General features: G+C 41.2%; 1 protein-coding gene across 2 annotated transcripts in view; it reads right to left on the minus strand.

Annotated features, from left to right (window-relative positions):
* Positions 1 to 25,077, minus strand: part of KCNH8 (potassium voltage-gated channel subfamily H member 8) — a 168,818-nt gene that overhangs the window by 19,945 nt on the left and 123,796 nt on the right. For both annotated transcript variants that reach the window (XM_081164401.1, XM_081164400.1), the window contains exons 8-11: positions 23,163 to 23,360; positions 19,071 to 19,270; positions 17,547 to 17,796; positions 15,275 to 15,489 (exon numbers count right to left, since the gene is read on the minus strand). In XM_081164401.1, coding sequence (XP_081020527.1) covers positions 15,275 to 15,489; positions 17,547 to 17,796; positions 19,071 to 19,270; positions 23,163 to 23,360 — 863 coding nt within the window. The remainder of the gene's footprint in view (positions 1 to 15,274; positions 15,490 to 17,546; positions 17,797 to 19,070; positions 19,271 to 23,162; positions 23,361 to 25,077) is intronic.

Here is a 25,077-nt window from a genome sequence, read left to right on the forward strand (position 1 = left end):
GAATGATGAGTGTTGGCTCAGTTTCATGAAGAATCAAATTGCAATAACAATAATGTTGCTCTTCAGATACTGCTGTACTCCAACTCCCATCAGCCCAAGCAAACATGGCCAATGGTCAAGAAGGAAGGAAGTTGCAGTCGAAAAGCATCTGGAAGAGTCACTCTAAATTGCCTCCTCAAAGTTGTTGCATCTGCAGGACGAAATGCACAGGTACTTTTATGGTGCCCTTATGTTTTCCTCTGCAGGGCAAATAGCAGCTTGGGAGATAGAAAAATGAGACAGGGAAGAGCTTCATTAGCTTTCTGGCACCCATGGCCCTGATTTAATTTGTGCTCCAAGTGGCTGTTTTTACATGTAATGGTGCTTTCAGATGGATGTTCATTGTGGGATCAGTGCTCCCCACAAATGCAAGTTTTTTGCAGCATCCTCACAACATGGCTAGCATCAAAAGGCTAGCCCATATTTCCCCCCATTTAATCTGGATTTACCATTGCCAGGGGAAATCTGATTAGTAATAAAACAAAAACTAAACTAAACTGTTGCAATGACCCGTTTGCTGTATTGGAACAGCCCATTTGCAAATTAACCCATCTGGAAGTAGCCTAACCAATCCACAGACGATCCCAATTGTGTATTTTCCATGTTGCATCTCTTTGCATCCTTCTAGGGCAATGCTATAATGCATAGTAAGACACAAGTCCCACTGGATTCTGTGGGAGTTACTCTCAGGTAAGCTACTTCCCGTAAGTAGTGTCCAAGCGACTGCTCCACATCAGCTCTGGTTTTATTTGAGATGGTATTGTTGTAGGCCAATCCTACACATCTTTACTTGGAAGTAAATCCCACAGAGATAAATGAGAATGACCCTCAAAGCAAGTGTGTCTATAGGCTGCATATCTGTTTTGTTTTCCATGTCTACAAATTGTACCTCTCTGGGAATTTATATTAATAGTTGATAAATATTTCTCTCAAAAATCTGCAGAAATGGAGCTTGAGTTGCTTGTTTCTATAAGGGAAGCATTTGGACATAGTATGAGAATGAATCTTTTACATATAAAAAAAATATTGAATTCATTGAGCTCCCTGTGAAGGGTGATAGTCGCCTGTGTTTTCTGTAGAAGTCTTTTGTCTCTACTGCCTCTTCTTTGTCTCTAAACAGAAAGCAGTCACACAGACACAAACAAGGACAAAGACAGACGCAGTAAACTGTAGGAAATTTTAAGGCCACAGAATACACATAACCATGGTTACACCTTTCTGCCTCTTAGTGTATTTAATATAAGATGCATTGATTGTGAGAGGACCTGGCAGAGATGCCCTGATTTCTTATCACTTTAATACTTTTTAAAGGGTGCTGGAACAGGCTTTGCTTAACCCTAAATAAGGAGGTCAACAAGGAGGCGATAGAAATGTTTTGCTCAAAAGAGAAAAGAAGGCTTTGGTTTTTCTGATCACAGGAATCGGTCTATTGACTCTAGAAGAAAAGTGTGAGAGACAGATAAATAAACTCAAAGCAACAACATTATCAAACCTTTGCATAGATCTTCAATCACCAGCTTGTGTTATTTAACTCAAATGTGTGACTCCACAGCAGGGTGGAAAACTAAAACCCAGAGATGATTCAGCGGTAATTCAGTTTTCACCAGGCTCATACCTTCTTCCATGTGACGCCATTGTGGTACTGAGAACTAAAGCAATCACCAGTATCTTGGTCCACACTGACAGTCATAAAATATAAAAATATTCCTTCCAGTAGCACCTTAAAGACCAACTAAGTTAGTTCTTGGTATGAGCTTTCGTGTGCATGCACACTTCTTCAGATACACACGAAAGCTCATACCAAGAACTAACTTAGTTGGTCTTTAAGGTGCTACTGGAAGGAATTTTTTTATTTTGACTATGGCAGACCAACACGGCTACCTATCTACTACTGGAGTCATAAAATATGTTAGGGAGAACGAGCATGTGTGTTTATGTGAGTGTGTGCTAGTTCTGGGGTGATCCTGAAAAAGTGGGAGCAGCTATTTTGTGAATGGCCATCTGCTTGCAACAGTCCATTTTGTGACCCCCGTATCCTTTTCTTTAAAAAAATCCTTGAAAGGTTGAGAACCCTGTTATGGAATGAACTAGTATAATGGCAATGCTCATCCTTTGTAGTTCTCTACAGATAAAGGGGGGGGGGAGAGAGAGAGAGACACAAATCTGTATGACATATTTTTTAATTATTCCATCTTTAATATTAAAGAGTACTCAAATTATATTATTCTGCCCTTCGACAGCCATATTGGACAGAGCTATGTATCCATTTTGAAACAGCTTCTCTCATTTCTTATTGCATTAAAAGGTAAAAGTCCCCTGCTAGTTAAGTCCAGTCGCAGATGACTCTGGGGTTGCGGCGCTCATCTTGCTTTACAGGCCAAGGGAGCCGGCGTTTGTCTGCAGACAGTTTTTCCGGGTCATGTGGACAGCATGACTAAGCCGCTTCCAGAGCAGCGCACAGAAACACCGTTTACCTTCCCACCAGAGTGGTACCTATTTATCTACTTGCACTTTTTTGTGTGCTTTCAAACTGCTAGGTTGGCAGGAGTTGGGACCGAGCAATGGGAGCTCACCCTGTCACAGGGATTTGAACTGCCGACCTTCTGATCGGCAAGCCCAAGAGGCTCAGTAGTTTAGACCACAGCGCCACCTGCGTCTCCTTCTCTTATTGCACTACTATGTATAAAAAAAACCCCTCCCAAGTCTTCCCCTCAGTTCTCATTCATTTGATTTGAAAGAGCTTTGGCTGGTCATCTTGATGTTTTATTCAGACCAAAAGAAAATGTGGATATATTGCAAAGAAGGACATTTAAACCTTGTCATATGCACTGAATTATTTGTTCTATGTTCTATGTCTGCTAATTTGGGGTGGGGGTGTGTGCAAAACACTAACCCAGCCTTTGAACTGGATTTCCACTCAAATTGGAATGGTAATATGCTTAGTATTAAGAAGTACAAAATTCTGTTTGTGAATGTTGGCAATATGAATGTAGATCAAATGTCATATGCTTTGTTCCTAGGGATTTTTCTGTGTGGTAATGGAAAATATGTGAGCATATAACAAGGGATTACTGTATCACCTAAAAGCTTAGTGACTCATACATGTTCATCTCTCTCTACTTTCCTTTGAGCGGGAGGATATATGTTTTATTTTTGAATGAAATATGTAAATCCCCAAATTGCATCCTACTGAGACAAATGCGATCTGAAGGACCTCTTAGGTTTGCTATAATTGTTACTGTAACTAAACTCAATAATTGAATATAACATTCCCAAGACAATTTTCTAGTCCAACATCTCCTGAATTTTAATTTTTCACTTCATCAGCTTGCTCAGCTTCTGTTCAGTTTGATCGCATTTTATGTATTTCTGGCGGGCGAGGGAACTCCTAAATATTCGAGCACTTCCCTTAGTGCCAGTAGAAAATTAGTATAGGTAACAAACTAATGAAAAAACATGTTTCTTCTGCTTCTGAGCTGACAGTATTCATTGTATTTTTACAGGGATAGAAAAGTTAGGTCCCACAGAAATACAGTTGTGAATGTATGGAAAGTTTACTGGAATGGCACCCCCCCCTCCACTGCTGCATGCACATAGACTCTTGTTCATCACCTCACACAAGCCATCACTGACACTGAACAGGGGTATTTGTATCCATCCAGCTCCCCATCTCGCACTTAAGGTTCCAGCGGGATTGGAGAGGGAGGGAAATTGGATAGAAACACACATCTTTATATGTAAGGTAAGGTTTATATGGAGCATTTATTTATTTATTTATTTATTTATTTATTTATTTATTTACGGCTATTAGCCCATAAAATATGTACAAACATAAAAGGACAGAGGCATAAAAACCGATGTATTCGGCACCAGAAGGAGAATATCACGATGCAAGGGTGGGTCATTGAGCAGAGCCAAATAACAGCTTGGGGCCCGGGGAGCTCCAAGGGACGGATCGCAGAAAAAGGAAAACTGAAGACGAGATCCGACATGCACTCTCATCATAACTGTCCAATTAGTTTTGGTGATGTTGTTGTTTTTTAGTGGTTTTTGTGTGTGAGATTATGGAGCTTATATTGGGACACAGGTGGCGCTGTGGTCTAAACCACCGAGCCTTATCAGAAGGTCGGTGGTTTGAATCCCCATGATGGGGTGAGCTCCTGTTGCTCTGTCCCAGCTCCTGCCAACCTAGCAGTTCGAAAGCGCGCCAGTGCAAGTAGATAAATAGGTACCACTGCGGTGGGAAGGTAAATGGTGTTTATGTGCACTCTGGGCTTACGTCACGTTGCGCCAGAAGCGGTTTAGTCATGCTGGCCACATGACCTGGAAAACTGTCTGTGGACAAACTCCGGCTCCCTCATCCTGGAAGTGAGATGAGCACCGCAACCCCATAGTCTCCTTTGATTGGACTTAACTGTCCAGGGGTCCTTTGCCTTTACCTTTTTACCTCATATGAAGCTATAAGGGCTCAACAAGACCTGATATGGGATATACATATGATGATTAGGCTCTCCTATGCTTTATTCTTTTCTTTCTTTTTTAAATCAACCAACCATGTGAGGCTGCTTGCTTATTTATTTATTTAATCAGCCATTTCTGACCTATCCTTCTCCATATAATCCCAGGAAGAATTACAGTACAATAAAACACTAAAACAACCCTACAATAAATGGTTCAACACAGAACATAAAAAATATAACCTACCCATAAAAAATACCCAGGGAGCCACAACCTGGGATGCTCACTTTCAGGCACAATGTAACTCCTACTATTCCCCACAAAGCCCAAGCAGATGGATGACTTTTCACTTGGCACTGAATCGATTAAATGTATCCTTGCCTTCTGTGGCATTCCCCTGATCTAAATTGCACCCATTTGAAATAGTTATTAGCTCCATCTGGGGTATGAGGGGGGAAAGAGACAGCTACTGATGTTGTACACATCTCTCCTCCACCTATGCCAATCCATGTTCTGTCCCCCCCCCCCCCCACCGGGCAACATAACTAACAGCAGGCTAAAATTGTGATTTAGGTAAGGGAAAGGGTTAAAGCACTCTCTTCCCAGGGCTGCCTCTCTGATCAAATTAGAAGCCCCAAGCAGCTGCTTGCATAGTAACAAAAATAAAAAGTAGAAATGAAACAAAATGAAGCCTATGCTAGTAATATATCTCCTGCGTCGTGTCTAGTTTGGTTCTAAAGCAGACATTTATATAGATGGTTTAGTGAAGATTAAAAGCAAAGCAATAAAATTGGATTCCAAACAAGCATGGCTATTTAAAAAAGAGCTGTTGCAACACTCAGTAGTTTGGGCATCACAGTCAAGTCAATAATTTTGCAGTATAAAGTAAGCTGCAGCAGAAGGGGGGGGGTCCAGTGCCAATAATTTTGGTGGGAAATGGTCCAGTGGTAGATCCTGAATACATTTAATGGATTGCACCATCTGTGGTACAATATGCAAGTTGAACACAAATGTGTATATTGAAGCCATGTCATATTTTTGCATAGGGTTGTTACACTAACAGGGTATGTGTATATATATATAGACTACAGCTGTGGTAGAAGCAATTTTTAGTAGCGGGCAGAAGTGTCCCAAGCTTTCCCTGTTAGCCATTGTTTCCAGTCAAATTTTCCACAGCACTTCCTGCTGCTGAGCTCTTGATTCATGCATCTGGGACTCTGTGGGCAGTGGGGGAGCAGTTGGGGCAGAGAACTGAGCTGAAAAGCAGTCAGTGAGACCAGGTTTAATCAATCTCCCTCTGGTTTCCCAATCATAGTGCACTTTAATGCACTTTTAGGCCCTCCAAGTGTCCCTATTTTCCAGGGACGCCACTGATTTAGAGAAGCTGTCCCGGTTTCTGATTTGATCCCAGAATGTCCCACTTTTCCTTAGGATGTCCCTGTTTTCATTGGAGAAATGTTGGAAGGTATGGAGTTATCCGAACCATCACTACCCTGAACCACCTGAAGGCAATCTTGTATCGCGAAGTGTTTTTTTTAAAAAATGTTTAATGTTTTATTATGTTTTTATGTGTGTTGGAAGCTGCCCAGAATGGCTGGGGCAACCCAGTATAAGATGTGTGGGGTATAAATAGTAAAATCATCATTATGGAATGGGACATATATTTTCACCGGAGAAATGTTGGAGGGTATGCACTTTTCTTTAAAGAAAAATGGTGTTAGCCCTTCATTACATGCACTGCATAGTGTGTCCCTAAAATACATCACATACAGGTATAACCAAACATACAGTGGTACCTCGGGTTAAGAACTTAATTAGTTCTTGAGGTCCGTTCTTAACCTGAAACTGTTCTTAACCTGAAGCACCACTTTAGCTAATGGGGCCTCCTGCTGCTGCTGCACCGCCACTGCACGATTTCTGTTCTCATCCTGAAGCAAAGTTCTTAACCCGAGGTAATATTTCTGGGTTAGCGGAGTCTGTAACCTGAAGCATCTGTAACCTGAAGTGTATGTAACCCAAGGTACCACTGTATATCAAAATTCCAAATGCTTTAAACCAGTGCTTTCCACACTTGGGTCCCCAGCTGTTTTTGGACTACAGTTCCCACCATCCCTGACCAATGGTCCTGCTAACTAATTGGGGGAATGGGGACATTTTGGTAACTACTTGTCTCTCCATTGGTAGAGATCAATGATTCATAGCAGCTGGGTGTTGGAGCTTCTAATCCAGTGCCTCAGTCAATAAGTATGGCTTCCTGTTAGTTGGGACAATTTATATACCAACCTATACAAGTTTATATACCAACCAATACAAGTTGTCACAAGTGAAAAGAACCCAATACTATCAACTGTTGCACAACACTGGAAAAGTCTATGACTTACCGTAACTGATGACTTTACACTCCCTGCATTTAGAAGATAATAGCTATGTTTCGATGTAATTCTAAACCATAGTTGATAGCTATGTTAATGAGTCTTCCCATGGTTCCTCCTTCCCCTCTTCTCCTCCAGTGCAGCAACAAGGAAGACTGGAAGCATTCACTTTTGTTTTCAGCTAACCACAAGTTTACTGTTTTGTGTGAACCAGGACAAACTGGGTGAGGGAGAAATTTGATTCTGTTTGCGTTTAAAGACAAACTTATGAAATTCACAGTTAAAAAAAAAATAGAAAAGGGGAAAGCAAATGACTGTTTAACAGACTGTGATGTAGATAAAGCTGCTTTGTCTCAAAGACAAAGTTATTAGCTCTTTCAAACTAAAAACTACAGTGCAGATGGGATTCTCTTGGACTTCTGAGTCATTTGTAACTTGCTATAGGCAACCAGGCAAGTGGCTGATTACAAGCTTGCCCTCTTGCCCTTTGATTTTATAATCCCACGATTTTTGTTGTAAAACTTGTGCTTAGGACTGCAACTCCTCCTTTTGAGTCTTCCAGGACTACTGTGATCAGAACAGAATTGTGTTTAGATTCAACACACACACCCCTCACTCTCACACACAAATGCCTGTTGAACCTAAGATGGTTTTTCTGGCCGAAAGGCTACTTGGCTCAGTGCTTTATAACCTCCTTGCACCACATTTTAAAAACACAGATAAGCCGCTTTGCTGGACTATGGATCTCCACCCCCCTCGTCCAAACATGTAACCCTCTGGCTAAGCTTTATAATCTGATGCCTCATGTAATAATCCTAGGAAGCGAGGTGAATGAGGAGGGAGAGAGTTCAAAATGGTTTAAAAGCTAAAATTAATAGTTGAGCTTTGTCCCTCTTTCGGTCACCACAAAGCCTAGCGTTGCAAACTCTTGAACGAGCATATTTAGTAGCATATCTTTAACAACAATTAGGAGGCAATGTAATTTAGCTTCCTATTACAGTACAAAACACTTTCATTTTTTATTTATGTGTATCAAACATCTGTTTTAAAAGCTGGCCAGATATGTTCCGCCCTCCTCTGTTGCCCAGCCAACCTAGAGAGCATAAAATAATTACAAAGAAGTAATGGGGGGGAGAGTCCTGCACAAAATTTGCAAACCTGCTAAACAGTAGGTTAGCTAAGTTACACACTTATCCAAATTTTGATTTGCAGTTCTCCAAATTATGCATAAAAAGGAACCTATTAGTTAAAAAAACCTTACAAAAATGTTTTGCATCAGGACAAATTGCTTGCAAAAAAAAAATGTGTACAGTAGTCGAAACTGCATACAAAAAGAACTGTCTATTAGGAGAAATTAGCACTAAAATGCTGAAGAATTTTCATGGCAATTAAAAATATATATAAAAAAATACTGCAGAAATGTGGAGAACTGGATTTAAGATTGGAAAAATGAGAACACGAGAGAACCAGAATAACCCAGTCCTAGTCTACAGTGAAAGACCCATGAAGGATCAGAGTTCTGGATTTCAGCCTATACCAAGCATCAGTCACACAGCTACATCTTCAAAGTGAAAGAATCCCACTTGCAACCAATGAGATTTGTGCACAAATTATTGTATATGCAATGTGAGAACCATTCAAAGACAGCCAGGATCTTTCTTTTCCTCTTGGCTATATAATACTTATTATTTTCAATTTGTAAACATTTGGTTTTGTCAGTGCTGGGCAGGATGGAACACATGAGTGCTATTTTTAGTGCTTTGTAGGAAAAGCATTCATGCTAATTATACATCCTGTCTGCAGTGACAGATCTCTACATATTCAAGCAAGCCTTCTTTCTCTCCTCGATGTGACACATATTGATAGTACCTCACTGAACCAAAAGGAGAGAAGTCATGCTTCCCTCAGAGGTTTTCATCTTCCTTTGGGACTTCATTAAAGTTTGTGGAATGCACAGAAGACCTCTGAGTGACTCAGGCTGCTACAACGCTTGGTGTTAAGAGATGAATCAAATCTCACTGCGGCTACAGGGGAAAGGTGTTATCATTCTGTTTCTGGGGGCACAGTAGTAATCTCACTTGGCGTCATTTAGCAAATGAGTTCATGGTTGTGCTATCGCGTCCCACAGCAAAACCAGAAAGAGCCAACAATGAGCTCTCTCAAAAGTTACTTCAAATCTTGCCATAGGCTTAAACTTACTTTAACTTTTCTTTTGCAGTAAGATCTCATCGCAAATACTCTATCCGTGCCATCTCTACTCCTTCCAGTTTAGTACTTAAATATATAAGAATATTACCCTTTTCTATTGTGCCACATCCACAGCTATGAAGCCAACGATTCACAAGGAATGGGGTTGTTCCTAACCTTGTCCATGTCTGCTTCTTAGCAGGTCCTCACTGCTGGGAGCAGGACTACATAAGAGGAGAGTGACCCAAGAACTCTTGGGTGCAGCAAAGTGAGTTGTCTCCGTTCCCTGACAATGGCTGAATGTATTGCAGTGGGTTCGATGCAGAGGCAGAGTATCCATGTTAGTATAGCCTGACACATGGGAAGGGAGGTTTCTAGTACAGTATAGTATCACCTAACGGGTGGCCTGTGTTCATTCCTCCAAAGGCTACATCTCTGAAGGACCAAACAGGAAGGGAAGAAAAGCTGTGGTAAAGTGAACAAATAATGGATCCCTCCCCAAAGTATGTAGAAGATGCAACTATTTTATTTGAATTCTTTTCTCACTGGCTAAAGGAGTAGCAAAGATTAATTACTGGAGAGAATGACAGCATTTGGAACTTATATGCATCAACAGAAGTTGAGTTTAGGTTGGGCCAAGGAGGTGATCAATGCCTCTTTATGAGACGGGGTGGTCCCTGTCTGTATGAAGGAGGCAGTGGTAAAACCACTCCTTAAGAAACCTTCCCTGGATTTGGAAAACCTAACTATCTACCGGCCAGTTGCTAATCCTCCTTTCCTGACCAAGGTTCTGGAGTGAGTGGTCGCAGACCAGATTCAGGCACTTTTGGAAGAAACTGATTTTCTGGATCCATTTCAATCAGGGTTGAGAGAGACAAATGAAAGGTGGGATTGAGGAATAGGAAGTAGGAAGTTAGGTCAGCAACCCTGAGAATATCAGTCTAGAACAGAGTTTTGCAAACTTGGGTCTCCAACTTTTTTGGACTACAACTCCCATCATCCCTAGCTAGCAGGACGAGATGGAGACCCAAGTTTGGGAGACCCTGATCTAGCATCTGAGGAAAGGCCAGAAAGATGGTCTTGGGAGTTCGGAGGTTCTGTGTCATCCCCATCAGCCTTACTACAGCTGCATTGCATCCAAACACTTGCAATGGAGAATGTATGGTCTTGCCACAACAAAGGCCTGACCAACAACCAGCACAAAGGTATCGTAGTGACATATCCAAACTGTGGGTAGCACAGGTCACTCCCAAAATAAAATTCCAGGTGCAGCTCTCAAATGTAACTAGGATGTACGCCATTCAGGAAATACAGAAACCAATAATGTTAGTGTTAAATCAATTTGCCACTCTACCAGCTATCCATGTAAAGAATGCAGGATGGATGTTAACAAGGTTTCCGAAGCTGTCATGTAACTGCATTTAAGCAATCTGCAAATGACAGAGAAGCACCAATGGAAGCCTTTAATAAAGACAACTGCTATATAAAAACAAAATAAAAGAAAGCATTGTGTTGGCAAAGCACATACGGGCTTAGTTTAAAGGAATGATATAGACGCTTATTTGTGCATGCAACTGAGAGAAAGAGATGTTCTTTTTTGTATTCTTGAACTATCCCAATAATCCACAGGGGGAAAAGCACAATAACAGTGCTAGACTATAGGTACACACCTCACCAGCTTCAGATAACACTGCCAGCCACTTGGGCATTGATGTTTCTGCCAACGTCATCAGGGTCCCTTGAAGCATTCAATTCATGTTGCCATTTTTGTTACTCTTCCCCAAGAGGCTGATACCAAATAATCTCTCTGTTATTTTCCATCTTTTCTTACCTTTCTAGGCATATTAAAATCTATCTATCTAAACCAGCACACTCACAAGAGAATGCTTGCAATCTCAGCTGAGTTTCCCAAAAAAGACATCTAACTTACTGCTCATTCACCAGTACGTGGTAACAAATACTTTATGTAACTGTCAACATTCAACAGATTTCAGATTTTCAGTGTTAACATGCATAGTCCTCTGAAATTTTCTTAGTTTGCAATCCCTCTCTCACTTACCTGGAGTAAGTTCCATTGAACTCAATGGGGCTTACTTCTGAGGTACTGGATTGCACAGGACATATTTGCTTATTTTCCATGGAGAGAGATAATCTCCATATCACAAAAACTACAAAGATCTCCTTTTGGATTGGGGGGGGAATGAAATAAAAAGAAATTCAAGCCCCAACACGATTACTATATGTGAATTAGCCAAAATTCTCTTATTTTTTGTGTAAAGGAAAGATTACCTATGTTGGACCAAAACACTGGTGAAGAAAAGATCAATTCTTAATGAGGAAAACCATCATAAATAGCTTACAGGTATTATACATATCCAGTGAAAAGTTATGTACACAACTAGATATTATATGTACGTGGTGAACAATTGCTAAATAATCTAATCTATTTTGAGGGCTGTCATAAAAACTCCAAGCCATAAGATTGGTGATTAAATGTGACGACCATTAATGAGATGGCTTTTTTCCAAGTACTCATTAGATAATCGGTGCCACAGAATATTCTTCATACACTCTAGTCAGTATCTGCTTGCAAGTTAACGTGCCCTGTACTGCTGATCAGGAGTTCTCACATTTTGCTTACTCATGAAATCTCAACAAATATAACCAAGTGCATCTGGCAGCACTCATTTTTGTCTTTCATGTGAGTAGAGGTTGATCAAAAGAAACAGGAGGAAATAATAAAGTTCATGCAAGGGCATTCTATAATTGGAGGTTCCTGGGGGAGGAGTCCTAGGAAGCAGAAAAGCTGAATAGTTTTCTTACATTGCACTAGCATATGAAAAGAAAAGAAAAAGTGCAACAAGAAGTGCCTATAAGGGTGGTGCTTTGCCTTTTGGAACAAACAAGAAAGTCATCAGGAAAGAGGACCACACTCCTCTCTGTGAAACTGCCTATATCTTCTGAGACATCCCCCTTCAAAATGGATTCAAAGCACTTGCTCCAGGGTGCAAACTGGTGGAAAATATTTGGAGAAAATGCAGCAAAATTGCCTTCTTTGGGGAGTTTTGCAAATCAATTTAACATTGAATTCTACAATGTATACAATTTAGAGTGCAATCCTATACATGTCTACTCAGTTCAATTAAGTTTATTACTAAATAAGTAAAAATAGACTGCATGAGTTCTTCTCTTGCAATAATATTTATAATACATAGGGTAGCAATTGTCTCTGCTGTTGTGCACATGACTGTTCTTTTTGTATGCATACTAAGGAAGTAGTATTAAGAGTTAGATTTAGGAGTAGAGAAGAACCAGAAAGACTATGTTGACTATCCATTAGAACTCTACTGCGTATTGCAGAACACTAGATAGACAGATTGTTCTAGTTTTATTAAATATTGAAGCAATCATAGGTGGATTTCCAATTCTTAGGGTTCTTGTGCCATTACACCAAGGGTGACCAAACTTTTTTCAAAGAGGACCAGATTTGATGAAGTGAACATGCATGAGGGCCGACCAAAGTTGCTGAGATTTTTTTAGGATTTTACCCCAGAACATATACTGCCATGGGGCCAGATTAAATTGACCGGCGGGCTGAATTAGGCCCCCAAAACGGACTTTGGACACTGTCCTCCCCATTCATCCAACTGCAAATAAGAGGAAACAGTTTATTTAGCCCCTTTAAAAAATAACCAGTTGTCCTCACTTGTCATTTCCTATTATATATGCTGGGAACTTCCACCGGGGCATGTCTGCTCCTGGATGCACCATATATGAACCAGTAGAGGTCAATGGGGTTGCTTATCTACCCTTCCAAGGTTGAGCATCAATGCTGGTTCTTTAGAGGGTTGAAGGGCAGAGCTCTCAGCATGGTGTGAGCACAGTGGCAGAGCCAATCCTCCATTCCTGCCACCATTCCTGCACTGCGCCAAACTCCCTGAGCCTCTCAGGAACCAGCAGCAATGCTTGGTGTTGAGAGCTGTGTGCAAAATTCTCCACCCTATTATTATTAATTTTTTTTTGGAAGAGACAGCTTTCATCGAATTTCTCCAAGGGGAGGAAAATGTATCTAACAATTTCACAGGGGTTGGACTCATCAGAAGCAGTAGTAGCAGCCTAGCATCCTTCTTTTTCCCCTAAATCTTTTTTTTTTTTTTTAGGGGGCTATCACGGCAAGTAGCAGCAACAACAATTATCTGAATCATTCATGATGCCCCAGATTTAGTATCATTCCAGGTCATTGGAGCAGGATTGGAAAATGGCATTTGCCATAAAGAAATGGTGAAGATATTCTGGGGAAATTTCAAGTGTGTATGTAATAAACAGGAGGTGGGGTTGAATTAAGAGCATCTCCTGAACCATGTCTTCTGAGAAATTTCAGCTCAATCTCAGCAAACCATATTGATGTATAGTCACTTTGTGTTGCTTCACACACCACAGTTTCCATGGGCACACATTGTGTACCTCCTAAACCAAGATGTCTGCAGCATATACAGGTGTGTTTGCAGCGCACACATATTTCCCTCAGCTCCTATATACCATGAAAACATACTACGCAAATCTGTTACTGGCTTTCGGTTTAGCAGGTGCCGAACAGAGGTCTTTAATGTGTCCCCTGTTAAAAGTGTAACATGCGAAGCATCCCACAGGTGCTGATCTAGCCAATTAGTTTATGCAAATACGTTCTCAGCTACAAATGCCTGAGAGGAACCTAAACAACAGGAAACTTCACAAAAATCTAATTAAAGTTCAGCATAGATAGCTCCGATAACTTTGCTCTCGTATCAGGACACCTTGGCCTTGCAACAAATCTGTGAGCTAGGTCGCCGTTACTTACTTATGCAAGTTAGTGACTAATTTCTGATTACTCATGATTAGGGTTATGCGGTATTGAATTCAATGGGGCTTACTCCCAGGTAAGTGGAATTAGGATTGCAGCCTAAGCACTGGCGGAGGAAGGGGTGTGTGGTGGATGCGGCTCGCCCCGGGTGTCATCCCTGAGGGGGTGACATCACCGCCCCGCCCCCTGGGAAGCTTGCCCTGGGAAGCTTGCCTGCGGGTGGCTAGCCCTGCCCCCCGGGTGCACAGCATGTGTGCCGCTCTGGGTGCCGGAGCAGCTAGCTCCGCCTCTGAGCCTAAGTGGTGTCTTGTGGGGAAGAGCAATTACTTTCTATGCCAGTGTCACAATTCCATGGGGGTGGATTACACTGGCATTGGAGGTAGTCATGAAATCATGACATCTGCCCCTCCCACACAATCTTGCTGTTTGAGATTTACCAAACAGGCAAGGAATAAAGCCACAGAAGCAGAAAGACACATTGTTCTCAGAGCCAACCCTGAGATGTTCACTATATTAAGGACTATGTGGGGTAGGGTGGGGAAAACTGTACCAAGTTTTTCTCCCCAAAAAAGCACAATGTGAAGAAAGCACAGAGTTTATAGAATGTGCAGATAGGAGCGTTCCAAATATTTCACGGCATGAATTGACAGGTCCTAGTGTATTAGAAAAATGGTGGTATTATTCCTTGGGCGCTAGGAAGAAATCTCAAAGATCTAGGGATTGCAGTGTTTAGTTTCATTAGATGATAAATAAAAGGCATGCATACAACTCTTGAACTTTTGATGCATGGCTTTTCTCTGCCTAGTGGTTTTTATTCACTGTTGTAGTTCTGAAAATAGCTCTGAAAATAAGACCATTAATGATCATGTGTGGAGAACTCTCAACAGACTCTTGGCCTTTTAGGGCTTGTATAGTTCAGTTCACCTTAAGAGCCATCATAAATTGCAATTCTCCCTTGTGTATGTGCGTTGGCAACATTTTCCTGTATTAAAAACTGAAACAACTCTCTAAACTATATTAAATTGCAGTGGAATTAACTCTTACTTAGGATGTAAAATAGAAATGGTTTAATGTTACTTTGGATTAAGGTTTAGCAGGACTAGCAAATATTTGAAAATATAAGCACACAAGGACAAAACCAACACCAAATGAATAATTTATAGAGAAGCATAGAGTAATTTGTATCAGACCTATAATTCATTATCAATAATTTGATTAAGCTGTGTCTTAATTTTTAAGTTGGACCCAAGCAGAATTCGTTTGAAAATGAACACTATACACATATTTTTACTCTGATGTACATATGAAGGAGAACTGCTGAAACACAAGAGCTAATTTTAAAGCTGGCAGTAACTGTAGTCCTATTAAATCTACTTACATCACTTTCATGGCCTTCCCGAAGATTATATGTGAGATCATGCTGAATTTCTTCAACAAACTTGTGAGCATATTCTGGGTAAAGGTCTAACACTTCAAAGAGTCCTTTGAGAATTATACATTGGAGGTCACAGTAGGTTAGTGCTTTCACATCAGCGTTTGTTTTAATCACTTGGTCCTTAATTGAGAGATTTGCTCCAATTAAATCTCCTTTACCTAAAAGAAAATAGGAAAGAGGAGAGCAATATTATTCATAAACGAATTTTCAACTTTTCTTAGAAACAGAGAACAGCTTAAACAGATCGTGCGGAATACACAGGGACCCAAATACAAAGATTCAGAACTATTAAGCTTCTGTAAGTAAGTTGAAATTAGTGGCTCTGGGAATTCTGGTAATTAATAATAACGGGAGGAGTCAGTAAGGATGATAATATGAACAGCACAAAGCTGCAGACTTCTATGGTGCACACACTAATAGTTCCAATTTTGTAATTGCTTCACTCAGGTGTATTCTGTTACAATCTAGTTGAAGCTCAGTGTAAAATAAATTGAAATGCCATGTTTTTTGCTTTGCAGTTGGAACTGTCATTACTTCTTAAATCTCTGCTTTCCTTACCTCGACTGAAAGAAAGGCATTTTGCAAAGAAACACAGATTAACTGTTATTAAATACCCTCTTCCACAACCAAAGCAGAAATTCTTAGGTATAAGAAAATTTCAGTATTCTGAATTTTGCTCAAAGATCATATTGGCATTTTACAGTATTTGGGGATGGTTTGGTATAGCATGGCGTTGTATTCATTGCCATATATACTCCCTGTTTGGTAGTAGAATATAAAATAAGAATAAAGCATTGTTTTTTGTGCTTGAAGTAATTCTGGAAATTGTTAGTTATTCTAAGAATTACACTCTATATCCGACTAGGGAAAGGATTTCCCTATTCAAACCTTCCTACTTTTAACAAGTGGTCTAGATCCACACCTGCTTACACTTAAACATGGTTCTCCTGCATGTGCAATCTCCCCTGTTCAAAACAATGGAATGAGCCAATACATGCACACAATGGGGCTCACATTGGCCCAACTCCACTGAAATAAATGGAGAAGAGGAACAGGAGACTGGGAAATGCATGCACTTACTTTGTGAACTAGAGGATCCAAATATTTTCCAAGGAGGGCCAGATTTGATGAAGTGAACATGTGTGAGGGCCGCCCAAAGTTGTTGAGCTTTTTTAGGGTTGATTAAACCGACCTGATTTAGCACCTGAAGCGGACTTTGGACATGCCTGGTGTGCTGGTGTGTAGGGGCACTCACAAAAGCAAGCACCCCTGCTCAAAAGCTTATAAGCAAGAACAGGTTTGGTACAGTATTGCCAGCAGTGAATGCATGCTTCATTTATTTGCAAGCCACCACCGCTGCCCCATCCTCTCTCCACTGCTCCAAGGCCTCGAAATTCACTTTGAAGGAGAGAAGCTTCCTCACTGGGGAAGGAAGTTCTATTGTGCCTTGGAGAGCACCCAACACTTCTGCTGCTGCTTCCCATGTGCCAAGGCAAGTTTTATTGCAACTGCAGGTTAAATTAATCAGATGCAGTCAATGAATGCCAAAGGACACTAGTATCCCAATGAAAAATCCTTAGACAGTAGTATGAATCATACCTGCCATTTCTTTGTAGCTTGCATGGGTTGCAAAGGTCACACAAGCCAAACTTACCAGGCCACAGGTTCAGCACATCAGTTCTTGCTCTTACTAGAGTGGACGCAACTTGATCTATCAGCTAACAATGATCAAGGGTATCTTGAAGGAGCAACCAAACCCAAGATCTGCCAAGATGAGCAGAGTTTGGAAGAGGCCAAATTTGGATGAGTCTGGGCTCAGCCAGAGATACGCCAATGTAAATCCTGAATTCTGGCTCAGCCAGGGCTCATTCAACTCATCCTGAGAAAGGAGCATTCCAAAGGATAGGATGGTATAGGGGGAAATGTAATCCTACTCCAACTTCAGCTTGGTCACATGACCTAGCAACTCAGCAGAAGCCATACTGGCAGAAAGGGTGGTAAAATGTCTTGGTGAAATGTCTAAATCATGCTATTTTAAAACCTGGCTTGGGTTGGCTCAACCACCAGTAGACCCTCTACTGAACAGAGTTTGGAACAGTAAGTCAGACCAGCATAGTTTAGCTTGGAGACTTTGTATAGTTTTGATTGCTCTACCCATATATTTTTTTAACTTCATTCTCTGCCTGGCAATAGTAGAGCACATCCAAGAACTTACCTAGAATTGCCAGCACCATGCTGTCTTTTAGAACTTCCATAGAACCTGAGCACACAAAATAGATAGCCTGCAAGGCATCTCCCTGCCGGAGGAGGTACTCCCCAGGAGCACAAAAGGAGGTTTTGATATGCAGAGACAGAGACCTGAGGCACCCGCGGCTGGCACACTCAAAAAGGGACAGCTGCAGAATCTCCTTGTTCAAGTGCATGGTGATGTCAGAGCGCAGCTCATCAGGAAAGTCCTTTAAAAGCTATCCAGAAAGGGGGATAAAGTTTTCTGTTAAATTTCAGTAAATCTACACCTCTATCCATTTAGCTCCTCTATTTGTCATTTTACAAAGTCAACTGTGTGATCACACTTGAAATACTGTGTACGTTTGTGGTCACATCACCTTTAAACAAAAGAAAGAGCTGAAAAAGTTCAGCTCGAGGGGCTGAAATGTGAATGCAAAGCTAACTTTGTTGCTCCATGATCCAGCTGAGAGCAACTATTGAGGGGTTTTCCCAGGCCAGTTGACCACCAAATGTGCCTCACACTGGCCTGGGAACTGAATAGTACCCTGCCCAATAATTGGCCTATCATGGGCAGGCTAATCAGCTGGCTCCACCCCAGGGGCGGGGCCGAGTGGCCTTCAGGCTCCACCCCAATCCACCTGCTAATTCCTGGCTAGATCATGGAAGTTGCTTGAGGCACCTTCCACAAAAGCACCCAACCATTGAAGGCACCTGTGCAACAAAGTTAGCTTTGAACTCACAAGTTTATGTATTCAGAGGTATCCTGTTAAAGGGATCCAGAAGGAGTCGCTTCTGTCCAGATGCCCAGGCAGGGGCTAGGGCCATAGCACTCCTCAGAGCAGCCAACCCCACAAGGGGTCCCTACTTGATGTGTGTCATAGGCCCCCTTCGGCCCAGGTTGATATCTTAACAGGTATATCCCAGCAGGCGGGCTGGTAGTTCAACAGTTATACCCAACGCCTATGCCAAACCTCTACATCCGTAATCAATGAAGTTGTGACCTAAATTGACCAAAAATATTGCCGTCTTTGTTTATTGGGGAGACGGTCACGGGTTGCGGGAGGCACCTGGTAATAATAATAATAATAATAATGATAATAATAATAATTTATTATTTATACCCCGCCCATCTGGCTGGGTTTCCCCAGCCACTCTGCGTGGCTTCCAACAAAACACTAAAATACAATAACCTATTAAACATTAAAAGCTTCCCTAAATTGGTTAAAAGCTTCCCTAATTGGTTCAAGCAATTGGTTGCTCAATCTGTCCCACAGTGAGTTTCTGCTAACACAATTGTCGCGCTGAATTCCTCAATTGCGCAACATTAAAACTCACTTGTCACCTAACCCTCTCACTAGCGGACAGAGAATGCTGCATACCACCCTATGTATACAAGTAAGATTGTTCCAGAAATACAATGTCACCAAAATAAAACATCAGCAACATTGCAAAATAAAACATCACCAACATTGTTGATTTAAGAATTTATAGCTAGAAAGACTCTGATTACCTCATTGGAATCTATTCCGTTATTGACAGACCAGGTGGTTTGGAAATATTCAAGCATCCTTTGCTTTAACTGCTGTGGTAGGTGATGGACCCTTATGAAATCCTTCAGGTCCTTGGTTCTTGTGTGATAAAGGGACCACCTGGAGTACATCCTTTGAATAATAGCAGTCACATTACCAAACACCAAGGCATGCATCAAAGCTGTAAAAGAAAAACCATACTGAAGCAGAAAAGAGACCCCCACTGTTGCCAGAACTGATGCTGGAGTTACAGGAAAGAAAGAACTTGCTCATTAATGATGGCAACATAATAAAAGGCAAGCAGCAAATGATCTGGAATGAATAAAGTAAGTTTGATAGAATCAATGACTGGCTCTGCTCTGCTGAGAAAGCAGTTTGGAAAATGTAGAGATTCATAAATGCTTTCGTGATATTTCAGTTTAAAACACACTAAAAACCAGAGGACATTCATGAATATTATTAAAACACCAGGAAGTCAGTGTATGCAGAATGCATCTTGCAAATCTGTCACAGAAGATAGCAAAATGAAAATAAAGGCTGGAGAATTAAAATCTACTATATGCTACATATAGATTTGCTCAGCCAACCGATAATTTGAACTTGTAATAAAACTTTCAGTTTGTCTTTATGCTGGTACTTCTGCATGTTGCACAGTTCCTACTTGGAAATGTTGGGCAGCAGATTCTGAACCCCCAGATCTGCTGGGTGAATACATTGAAGAGCTAATATTTTTTTCCAAATCTTATAACATAAAGATTTTTCAAACTATCTTTCTCTTTCCTGGCATATGCTGCCACCACTTCCCCGCTCCTCAGCAAATAAAAATTCTTTCTTGCTTCTACATTATATTCCTGACCCAGATAATAACTGTAGTCCACAGAGAGAACTAAAACCAAAAGAATATATTTTATGTTCCTAGAATATTGTTATTATTTTTTAAAATAAAAAAACCTTAATCTTTTAAACAACATAATATGTGTTCCTTATCCATATCTAAAAGAATTAAGGTTATTTCTGATTTAGTAAACTGCACTCCATGGCATTTTAAACAGTGATCTCAGCCTATTAGAATTAATGTGAGTTTTGCCATTGAGATCCAGTCAGAAAAATGTACCTGAGAGTAACTTGGAATTCTTCTTGACTATTTCCTAACTACGTCCCCAGTGACCAGTTCCATTCTGCTCACTTCCCTTACATTAATATTATTATAGGTTTTGCTTAGCTAATTATGAGAGTAAATCACATAAAGTTTACTCATCTAATTAATAAGACACTGCTCCTCTTTCAGCTGATTATAATCACAGCTATTTGTTTTCAAAACAGAACAGGGATATTAATACAGCTGGAAGGAAGGCTGTTTTTCCTCATTCCCCAGCCCCCCCTCCTTTTTGCATGAATATTTTCCTCAGTGTTGAGAATATCTCACACTGTCAGCTTTTCAATTCCTTCTTAATGAGGAAGTTATAACAGAGAACAGCCATGCAGGCTAGGTCTGGAGTGAACATTAGGTAATGATAAACATTCAGCACCAAATCTAGGACGATCAGTTCAATATCACAAGCTGCTTTACATAATAGGTTATTAGTAGATTAATTCAGTGTGATATTTGATAGCAGTAACTTTCTTTTCCAGTGCTAACTCTGGTTTGTTTGTTTTTTTCTTTTTGTATATCTATATTGTATTCAGCAAGCTCTAGGTTGTTGGGTTCTCCTTTTACTCATGGTAGGAACATGAGCGCTGCTGAACTAAAGATCACAGCCATGCAGAGTGGGTCCAAAGCAAGATTTGAACAAAACAAAGGTCCGTATAGTTAAAGCTATGGTTTTCCCAATAGTGATGTATGGAAGTGAGAGCTGGACCATAAGGAAGGCTGATCACCAAAGAATTGATGCTTTTGAATTATGGTGCTGGAGGAGACTCCTGAGAGTCCCATGGACTGCAAGAAAATCAAAACTATCCATTCTTAAGGAAATCAGCCCTGAGTGCTCACTGGAAGGACAGATCCTGAAGCTGAGGCTCCAATACTTTGGCCATCTCATGAGAAGAGAAGACTCCCTGGAAAAGACCCTGATGTTGGGAAAGATGGAGGGCATAAGGAGAAGGGGACGACAGAGGACAAGGTGGTTGGACAGTGTTCTCGAAGCTACCAGCATGAGTTTGACCAAACTGCGGGAGGCAGTGGAAGACAGGAGTGCCTGGGGTGCTCTGGTCCATGGGGTCACGAAGAGTCGGCCACGACTAAACGACTAAACAACAACAACAACATGTAATTTAAGGGTACAGCTGCTGGGAAGAGGGCAATGACCCATCAGTATTAGGGATGTTGTGTTGGATGAGTTTCTGTTAGTAAGGCTTGAGGATGTGGACATGGTGCTTGTATTGTTCTGCACCTTGCACTCTGGTCTCTTGTGTCTATTGGCTGATAAAAACTAGCAGGGAGGGGACAGCTAGCTGGGCTAGGGAGGTGATTGCCTCCTTGCGAGAGGGAGTGGCCCTTGCCTGCTTGAAAGAGGCAGTAGTAATTCCACTCCTCAATAAATCCTCCCTGAATTTGGAAAATCTAAGTAATTATTGGCCAGTTGCCAGTCTCCCCTTCTTGACCAAGGTTCTTGAGCTGGTGGTCATGGACCAGATTCCGGCGCTCTTGGAGGAAACTGATTTTCTAGATCCATTTCAATCAGGGTTTAGGCCTGGTTTTGGCACAGAAACTGCTTTGGTCACCCTGTATGATCGCCTCTGTGGCTTCTATCAGCTTTGGTTGGTGGGCACAGCTGCATTCCTGTCTGGACAGGGATAGCCTAACTTCTGTCTATGCTCTGATAACCTCTAGATTGGATTGCTGTAGTATGTTATATATTGGGGCTGCCTCTGAAGATGGTTTGGAAACTTCAGCTGGTGCAGAATTCAGTGGCCAATATAACACCAGTGCTGGCCAGACTGCACTGGCTGCCAATTAGTTTCTGGGTTTAATTCAAAGTGCTCCTTTTGACCTATAAAGTCTCAACAGCTCAGGACCACAATACCTCAAGGACTTCCTCTCCTCATATGGACAGTCCTAGACCCTGGGATCATTATCTGAGATCCTTCTTTGTGTGCCTGCTCCACAAGAGGTATTGAGAGTGCCAACACGAGACTGGGCCTTTTCTGCAGTGGCTCCCCGCTTGTGGAATGCTCTCCCCAGAGAGGCCCACTTGGTACCTTTGTTACATATTTATAGGCACCAGGCAAAATCTTTCCTTTTCCACGAGGCCTTTTGGGATAATTAAACAATTTATGAGCATTTAAACTCTCTCTCTCTCTCTCTCTCTCTCTCTCTCTCTCTCTCTCTCTCTCTGTTGTTTTTGTTTGTTATTATCACATGCATTTTTGTGTTTTTGTATTGTAAACTGCCCTGTGATCTTCGAATAAAGGGCAGTATAGAAATTTACTTAATAATAGTAACAACAACAACAACTTGTTTATCTGTAGCATGCCCCAAACTCTTGCTTTTTAAGGATGGAGTCTAAAGTTCTGTGCTGCACGATGAATATTAATGCTTCATTTGACAATAACTACAACAATCACAGCTGTGTGGTGTGAAATTTGCATGGCTTAATTAGTTAAGCTGCAATGTTGTCAATCTTACAGCCTAATACATAACAAAATGCGTTTTTTTATAATGTTTTCCGACGAACCTCAGCCTTGCTTTAAAAAGGCATCATTGATTAGTTTACTATTTATAATTTGGTTTAATTTGTACTGAAGTATGAACTGAAAATATTCCCTCAACCCCGGCCCAATGTTGTTACTTTAATAGAAAATTAGAGTTGTTCCCAGACTTTTAATAAGAACAGACACTGCTATTTACAAGTGGAATTTCAATATCTTCATGTAAAATGACTTCAACCAGTCCTATCACTAGTAATAACAACTGGTAAGGGTTCTTCTTCATATGCTGACTATGGAAGGCACATGGCTGCTCCTACAATTATTAACCCTTCACGGTGCTGTTGCATGCACCATAGTTCTGAACTACTGCATTCCCACCCCCACTCCCCAGATTCTCCTTTCTTGCACTTAATTCGTTTACTTACCCCCTATCAGCATTGTGCAAATGGAAAAAATCTTTTCAGCATCAGTGTTGGCTGAGACGTTACCAAACCCAACGCTGGTGAGGCTGCTGAGGGTGAAGTACAGGGCAGCAATATAGGCACTTCTGAGGGATGGGCCTCCTGATGTATTATTGCCAAGGTAGGGAGACTCCAAACGTTTTCCTAGTTCATGAAGCCAACCTGAAGTCAAAGAAACATAGCCTGTGATCAAACTCTATGGAGCCACCATTCTGCTGCTTCATAATACCTTGAATCCAGAAGATAGGATGTTTGCTACTTGATTCTGAAAACAGTTAAGTGCATCCACTTTCAAATATCTTACCAATCACCCGCAGTCTGATATAATAACTAAGGACACAGGAATTATTTCTACTATGAAGATGACACATTTTTAAAAAACAAACACAATTCTACTGCCTTGGCTCATGAGACAAGTCTCTGTACTGATGTAGGATGTTCCAGGTTGACTACCAAAATGGTAAGTGCATGTACGTCCCACTTTTCCTTCAAACTCCCTATCAAAACCCACCTCTCCAGTGGAAGTGTTCAAGTGTTCTGCTCATAGAATGGATGGTAGCACTTCAGACTGCAGGCAGATGGTCAAATTCTTGACTGCTCCTCTGTGTCAAAAACTAGACAGCACAGTAACCAAAGAGTTGGCACAGAACCTTTCTCCCTGTTCTACTGTTCCATCTGCAGGGCTTGGGTCTACTTGAAAGAGCATTCAAAACTGAAATACTTTCAAATCCAGAAGGCATTTTTTGGGGGGGAGTGGGGAGTTCTTATTTGACATGTGGACTGCATCTTACCAGATCATTTCCCCAATCTTCCATACCCTCCAACGTTCCTCAGATGAAAATAGAGACATTTGGATTCTGTGTTTCTGTTGCTGGCCCTGCTGGAGTTACTCATTCCCAGACAACTGGTCCTCATTGACTCCCCCCCCCCATATTTTGGCTCCCCCAGCCCCCCCCCACAGAGCATTTGCTACCAGTTGAAGGGTGGGCACCACCACTGGAACACAGCACAATTCTTTCCAGAGCAGCAGCAGCCATGGAGAGACAATGGGATGCTCCCTCGTAGCCACTGCCACCAACGCTCAGTGTAAGCACCAGTTCATCCTCCTCCCTGAGTTTGGTGGCGGCACCACTGGCAGGGGAAATAGGGACATTCTGGGATCAAATCAGAAGCCAGGATGGCTTTCGTAATTCTGAGACTGTCCCTGGAAAATCGGGACACTTAGAGGGTATGCATCTTCTTGTGTATGACCTGACTAGTACTCAGCCCCTCAGGCCACACTGCATTTATTTATTTTTGTACACCTTTCTTTCATCACGAAACCCATAGCAGCATGCATGCAGTTCCTAGACAGTCTCCCATCATTGCACTGAAGTTGCTTTTTAAAAAGTAATTTTGCTAAAAGTAATTATTTCTTTTTCTCTATGTCTGTTCTTAAATGCTAAGGTGGTTGGTGGTATTGCAAAGGAAAGCAAAGGCATGAAAAGGAATCAAAAAACCGAAGGGGTCTTTTAAGAACATGAGCCATTGTTAGGGAGCAATTTGATACTTCTGAGTAGCTCCCTTTTTGTGTTTTGAAGTCTTAAGATTCCGAGTATCACACAATGGAAGCATAATTTGGTATTCTGACCTATTTCGAACAAATCTTTGTGGGATTTTCCTGCATGGGGTTTCTATTTTTGACCTGGCATAAAGCTTGAATTTGCTGATTTAAGCACAAAGTGACAGATAGAAAGACAGAAAGCTTTAGAGTTTAAAAACACTGCTCTTTACAATTACTCTGTCTGTTCGCGAAAGCTCCTTACAATATTTCTTTTACAAAGTGAACAAAGTTCTTCTATTTAAAACACCAGGCGGTAAATTTGTGATAAAACAACTC

This window comes from Podarcis bocagei (assembly GCF_964188305.1).
Source record: "Podarcis bocagei genome assembly, chromosome: 12".
NCBI classification, from domain to species: Eukaryota; Metazoa; Chordata; class Lepidosauria; order Squamata; family Lacertidae; genus Podarcis; species Podarcis bocagei.